Genomic DNA, 7,500 nt, shown 5'->3' on the forward strand with positions numbered 1-7,500 from the left:
GATGTTGATGTTTATAAAATCACACTCGCAAACTAATTAAGCCCAGCTTGCCTCGGCATTACATTCTTTGTCATATTTGTGTGAGTGTGTGAGTGTGTGTGGTTTGGACGAGACCACTCTTCCATAGTGTTCCATGGTGTCGCATGTGTTTGATGTTGAGGAGCTGCTGAAGTTGAATGGCTGTGGTTTCTACTAAAAATGTTGCACGTTGCATGTTGTCTTTCTCACGGTCCTCGGTTTGTTGACAGTGAACCCCCCACCCCCATCACCCATCCCAAACTCCACCCCCCCCCCCCCCCCCCGGCCCCCCTCCTCTCTCCTTCAGTATGCAGCTCGTGTACACACAGAGAGCAAAAATAAACCCCCAGGAAAAGATGCTGAGTGCAGAGGGCTAAATTAGAGTGGATCAAGGCCTGCGCCAAGCTATCAGACATGGCATGTAAACAGCAGCACTGGAGATAAATGCTGCCCCAGCACTGGGAGTCTGACATGCCCCCCCCCCCCCCCTCTTTCTAACACACACACACACACACACACACACACACACACACACACATACACACACACACTCACCCACTCACTCTCTCTCTCTCTCTCTCTCTCTCTCTCTCTCTCTCTCTCACACACACACACACACACACACACTGTATGTCTGACATCCCCCCCCCCCTCTCTCTCTCTCTCTAACACACACACACACATATACAAACTCACTATATGTCTGACATGGCTCCCCCTCTCTCACATACACACAAACACACACACACACACACACACACACACACACACACACACACACACACACACACACACACACACACTGCTTCCCTCTCTCTTCTCTCTCTCTCTCTCTCTGACACACACATATACACACACAAACTCGCTATACTGTCATGGCTCCCCTCTCCCATACACACTCACACACACACACACACACACACACACACACACACACACACACACACACACACACACACACACACACACACACACACACACACACACACACACACACACTAATATATAATATATAACTCCAGCTCTTTTGCTCTCTGTGAACCTGTGGCAGTGGCAGCGCAGACTCAGTGGCCCTTGTGCTGACACCCTGTACTGAACACCATGAGCTATAGGGCTGTTTGCTTTCACACCAAGGTCTTTGGTCCTGGCATTATCTGTGACATGGCAGGTCACGGGGAGTTTATGAAAATACGCAGGGGAGAGAGAGTCTCTGGTCGGAGGGGGGAAAAAAACGGCAGTTTCGGGAGCCGGAGGGCTCTGCAAGCGATCCCGTATCGTATTCCCAGCGGAGAGGTGATTACTGCACTTACTGAAGCACAGCAACCACTCCTAAAACGACTCAGTTAAGACTTGCTTCTGGTTATTCTGAGAAAGAGAGAGAGAGAGAGAGAGAAAGAAAGAGAGAATGAGAAAGAGAGGAAGAGAGCGAGAGAGAGAGAGAGAATGAGAGAGAGGAGGAGAGAGAGAAAGAGAGAGAGGGAGAGGGAGGGACAGATAGTGCCTCGTAGCCTCCTTACAGGAAGTCGGTGTTAATCAAAGGCTAAAGTTGTCGTGGCTAGTGGAGATTTATGGAGATTAGCATTAGCATCAACAAAAACAGAAGCCTGCAGGACTCCAGCTCCGTGTGCACACTGGCCTGCTGCAACCTCAGCTCCGTCTCAGCACAGCACAGCACAGCGGCGGCTCCTGAGCCTGCCCAGCCCGGCCCAGCCCGGAGTGTTGACATGTCGGAACAGGGAGTGAGCGCGGTGAAAGTAGCGTGGATTAGGAAAGCTTAGCCACAGGCCAGACAGCCAGATCCTGACAGCTGATAGTGACAAAATCACACCAGCGCTGCTTCACCTTCGGGAAGGGAAATACCGCCACTCTCGGGGAAAAAGCCCAAACGCTGGAAGAGCTGAACCACCTCCACTGAAATCCAACTTTAGTGCGGTTGACACACAGGGAGCGCTTTGCTGCGGTTGACGCACAGGGAGTGCTTTGCTAGCTGCGTTTTGCTTTGTAAAAAGCCCGCCTGTTTGGTGAATCTCCGGCCATTTCCTGGCCTCGGCGGCTGATTTGAGATGGGGATAATCCATTCTCTTTCCTGAGTCTAAACACTGTAGGGTAAACACAGAAACCGAGGCCTGATTGGAATCTGAGGTCATGCTGTGTCCACTGCGTCTGGATGCCAGGAGGAGAGAAGGAGAGATCAGGACTCAGGTTAGGGAGGATTTCTCATCAGAGACACGCACAGTGATGCACTCACATGAAGGTCACGAGAGAGAGAGAGAGAGAGAGAGAGAGAGAGAGAGAGAGAGAGAGAGAGAGAGGGGGGGGGTGGATAAAAAAAGAAATGAAGAAAGAGGGAAAGACAGTAGGCCACACAGGGGCCAAGTTCTAGAGAAGAGCTCTTGTTCAGCTACGTCCTCTCTGCCAGGTCAGGTCAATGTCACAGCTGGGGAGTCAGCAAGCCAGAGAAGACTACTGCAACTGGAGAGAACCCATTTTAGCCTAATCACTGACTACATTCACACACACACACACACACACACACACACACACAGACACACACACACATTGACATTCATCCACATGTAGCACGTGTGTAAACATTAAGATGTCAATCCAGTGTTATGCTTCTCTGAGCCGCACACAGCCCTGTGTGTGATTCTGGGCACGGAATTGATCCGGGCTCCTGTGTGGTACACGAGTCAGATGGACGAAGGCTGGACGTGAGTGAGTTATTACGTCTGACCGGCCGCGCAGAACGCTCTGGATCCAGGTGAGGCTCAAATAGCTTTCCCACACTTCCTGACCGTAAGGATCTCAGGCAACTCGACCCAGCGCCGCGGTAACCGCACCCCGTCCTCTCCCTCCGCGGCTCCCCCCGCCGGGCCGCACAGGAAGCGAGATCTCCGCGCGTGAGAATGGACGGCTCCCCTCAGAGCCGACGCGCTCGCGCACTCGTTCCGATACGATCTGCCGCTACGGACAAAAAAAAAAAAGATTCCCGAGGGCCGCGTCGTCGAACGCCGTCCGGGCCCCGGTGTAGCGCGCTACAGTAATGGGAATGTCAGCTGGAAAAGCCTGGAAAAGCCTGGAATATCATTTGCTGCCGCTGCCGCAGCGGACGCTCCTCTGAGGCCCCTTACACATGTTTCCACACGCGGGCCGGCTCGGCGCAGATGTTACAGGACACGGGGAACCTGCTGGGGATCGCTTTCTCGCCTTATTGCCGCGGTCAGATGTCCGTTTCTCACAACGCGGCTCGGGGCTTTGATAGGGAGTCGTCGGCGCTAGCTCCATTTGCAGCACATCCTGGGCTTGTACGTAACAGGTAACAAAATAGCCCTTCTAGCTAGCGCAGCCCATATGGTAACACTGAAACAGTGCTACTTCACTTTTTCACCGAGAGGGCCAGACTCGTTTCCCGTGTCTCGTTCACAAAAGGGAGTTTGTTGGAGGCCCAGATAGGACACAGTTGGGCTGCTGCTTTGCTGGAACGCAGCATGGCAAGGCAGCCACTAGGCCCTCCGGGGGTCGATTAATTCTTTGTGATCATGAGAACAGCTAATATGGAAATCCAGGCCTTCTCCTTCTCATTCACTCTCACCCCCTCCCTTCTATCTCCCTCCTTCCCTCCCTTCCTCCACACCTTCTTCTCTCCCTCCCCCCTTTCTCTGTGGGCTCCTGCCAAAAAAAGAGAAAGACACACAATGGCAACATTCTCCTATTGGAGCGCCGCGGTAACAGAATCCCTCCCGGCTCGCTCTTGGACTGAGCAGCAGTCTGTTTGTGTTCTGGAGGAGAAGTCTTTCCATCACCCACACCCACAGATAGCTCCTTCCGACAACACACACACACACACACACACACACACACAAACACACACACACAAAGGCAGAAGGAAATGTCATTCCCAAACCGGTGAACATGTGTGTCAGATTTGAACCCTTCTCTGTCATCGTTGCCCCCGACTCCCGTTAAAGCGTAAGAAAGTTCTCTCCTGTGCTGTGCTCCCTGTCAGTGTGAGGGGGGGGGGGGTTCGTCCGATGTTTGGGAAGTCAGATTGAGTTATAGGCGGCTACAGCATGACCTAGTTGGTGAGAGATTGATTTCATTAGGGCATCAAAGATGTTTTTCCTGCCCACACTAGTCTTGAGTCAGCGGCATGACTGAGGGTAATTGCAACTGTCTGCCGCGATGTTTGATGTCATGATGTTGGCCAATTACTATACATGCCTGATGGAGCTCGTCCAGAACCATGAGTAGCCAGTTTCGGTGGTACACACACGCAAACACAGACACACAGTCACACACACACACAGACACACACACACAAAAACAGATACATACACACTGACAGGGTAAGTCCAACCACAGGGAACCAGTGGGCAGGAACAGACCTGTTATGTTGACATCAGTCACATGGTGTAAGAAAAAGGCTGCGTTTTCCTTCTGTCTGATCCTATTTAAAGCAGAAAATATACATTAAGCAGCGCCCACGGGGTCATAGATCATCGTCCCCCTGGCAGAGCACTGTGGGATTGGACCGCACCGCCGCTGCGCTCCCCTGGGATCTGTGGCTGTGCTTGTGCACGTGACAGCTGGACCCCTCACCAAAACAAGCCCCTGCTGCTCCCCAGCCCACCCAGGTCAACACCCCGCACCAGCCTACCCTGTGGGACGCCAGCGGCCCTCCACCTATCCTGTTTTGCAGAGGAGAGGCTAACTGACTAAGGGACTATATAGGGAGGACAATAGCTTCACTCAGGACACACAGACCAGAGACGAGCAGCTCAGCTCTACCTAGGAGTGGGACTGAGGCCCTTTTCCACGGCAGCTGATGACACCACACTGGTACAGCGCACACAGCCGTCAGGGTGAGGGACAGCGATGCCCTAAGGTTAGGGTTAGGGATTCCCTGGGATTAATGAGGGTTAGGGCTACCACAGGATTTCTCTGACCGAGGCCCTTTTCCATTTCCACACCAGCTAATGACACCACGCTGGCCCACTGACAGCAGAGGAGCAGAGGAGCAGTGCAAGCCATCAGGGTGCGGGTGTGGGTTAGGGTTACAGTAGGATTACCGCAGGGTTCTCCTCCTAACCAAGGAGCCTTCTCCACCCGAGCTGGTGACACCACTGTGGCTCGACAGCAGGCTGTCAAAGGAACAGTGCGGACCGCCAAACAACAAAGGAGGGCTGGGCTCATTTCCTGACTGTAATCCTCGGAGAGAAAACAGGTTGTTTTGACCTTTTCAAAACAGGCTAAATGCTTCCACCAGCCCCAAAAGGCCACCAGATATCACATCAGTCAATAAAGATCTAATCGGTCGATAAAGACGTAATAAGAAATAATAAACGCTACATTAATGTCACAGACGGCTGGCAATAATGAAGTTATCTATGCTAACTTGACTCTCAGCTCACACTGCTCAACATGGTGTCCGTCTATAGAGAGATGAGGGAGAAGAGCTCGGTGTCAGTAGTGGCCCATGACTGCACTGTGATTCTGCACACAGGGAGTGCAAATGCCTCTATCAGTCAAGCAGTGACAGGGAGTCCACAGATCAGACAGGGGAATCACATACACTTACAAAAACACACACAAACACACTCACTCGAGCGCGCACTCGCACACACAAACACAGACACACAAACACACAGGAAGTGCATTCTTTCCTCTCGTCGTCACAGTCCGCCCCAGGTCCCCTGCTGCTGTTTGTTTAAACTGTCCTCTTGATTTTTGGGAGATTAGCATTTCACAAATACCCGCTCGCTAACGACCCTTCGCTGGCCCCCGCAGGGTTCCGTGACCGGCCAGGGGGCCCCGGGGGACCGCTTCGTCTTATCCACCCCGGTCCGGCGGCCTGGGACAGGCCCCTGGCACAGCGCTGACCCACTTCTGCAGTCCCAGCGGGCAGGCAGGCGGGCGGGCGGGCAGACCCCTCGCAGGGGGCAGGGAAGGAGTTTCGCTTTCGCCCGCGGACTGGGCACAGGAGCAGGAGGAGGGTGCGGCCGCTTGGGGGAAAGATGGTTCCTCCTGATTGATATAGCAGCTCACTGTGTGTGTGTGTGTGTGTGTGTGTGTGTGTGTGTGTGTGTGTGTGTGTGTGTGTGTGTGTGTGTGTGTGTGTGTGTGGATGTGTGTCTGTGTGTGTGTGTGTGTGTCTACTGTACTACTGCGAGGGGAAAACCACAGCGAAAGGCTGCTATTAGCAGGCGGGTTGGGTGGATGACAAACGCTGCGGACAGCGAACCCAGCCTGCCATACGGGCATCTGCGGAGCCCAAAAAATGCCCTGGCAGCCCCGCGGTGATCCCCCATGCATCCTGGTAAATATGCCATTGAGGATTTTGGGCTGTCCCTAATTTATCGCTTGGGAGTTGTGGCTGACCCTCTCGTCCAGAGCAAGACTGCGATTATGACCGAGCTAACAAAAAAATAAAATGAAATAAAAAAAACGATCTCAATTGGGAGAGGAGGCAGGCAAAAAAAAAAAACCAGCGGAACCAACCACAGCTCCAGTGAGCTCCATCGTTCAAAGGGGGGGAAAAGGCTCTTGTGGGCCCGGAGACGAAGCACTGCTCTCAGCCGAGACAGATGCTGTTTGCACGGGCGGTGAGTGAGCGCAGGAGCACAGGGAAGTGCCATTGGCCATTAGCGCTAACTGAGGAGGAGGAGGATTATTGGGAACATCTGCTGTAACTCTAGACAGGAATAGCTGCTCGTGGTGGCCACTGGTGCTCCATAAGCACCCAGCATTCTGGGAGGTGATTTGACCATTTATGGCTATGAGCCGCAGCCTGCTCCGGCGAAAGCGCAGCTTTCAATTTATAAATAGCACCCGCAATTTAGCCTATGTACTGTATGTTCCGAGATTTAAATCGGCTGCTCAGTGGGTATCCAGGGTAACGATGGCCAGATCACAAACACACACGCGTTCTCTCTTTCCCTCGGACGTTAGAGTGGACGGAAGAGCAGCACTGGTCAACGGAACTCCGTACAGACAACTCTTCAGAGACGCCACAATGCACAGCTATGTCTTATTTTGGAGAGTGGGGGCACTTGCAGTATCATGGTGAAGGACTCAGTTCAGCTGTAGAGACTAGGCATTCAGTCCTATTAATCCAAACTAGGACTGTGTAAAACCAACACAAAATGTCTTTGCTGGACTGGTCATTCAGTCTTCATACTATCCCAATACAATTCCCAGCTTTTGAATTGTAGGTAAAATGAGATGCGATGAATTGAATTCACAAATGGAAAAAGATCATCATGTTTGCACAACCACATACAGTATCAGAGACGACCGCAAAGATAACCACACACTCATACTTGAGTTTTTTCGGCCACAAAGATGACCACACACTCGTACCTGAGTTTTTCGGCCACAAAGATGACCACAAACTCGTACCTGAGTTTTTCGGCCACAAAGATGACCTCACACTCGTACCTGAGTTTTTCGGCCACTAAAATGACCACACGCTCGTACCTG

The 7,500-nt window shown here is 52.4% G+C and overlaps 1 protein-coding gene across 4 annotated transcripts in view; it reads right to left on the bottom strand.

Moving 5' to 3' along the window:
* The window catches only part of dennd2b (DENN domain containing 2B), a 54,444-nt gene that overhangs the window by 6,358 nt on the left and 40,586 nt on the right, over positions 1-7,500 (bottom strand). Inside the window, exon 15 of one of the 4 annotated variants that reach the window (XM_062549467.1) lies at positions 7,420-7,445. The exons of the other annotated variants lie outside the window; for them this stretch is intronic. Within the exon in view, the coding sequence (XP_062405451.1) occupies positions 7,420-7,445 (26 nt within the window). The remainder of the gene's footprint in view (positions 1-7,419; positions 7,446-7,500) is intronic. 4 annotated transcript variants of the gene reach the window in all.

Source organism: Sardina pilchardus, chromosome 11 (assembly GCF_963854185.1).
Source record: "Sardina pilchardus chromosome 11, fSarPil1.1, whole genome shotgun sequence".
Taxonomy (NCBI): domain Eukaryota; kingdom Metazoa; phylum Chordata; class Actinopteri; order Clupeiformes; family Clupeidae; genus Sardina; species Sardina pilchardus.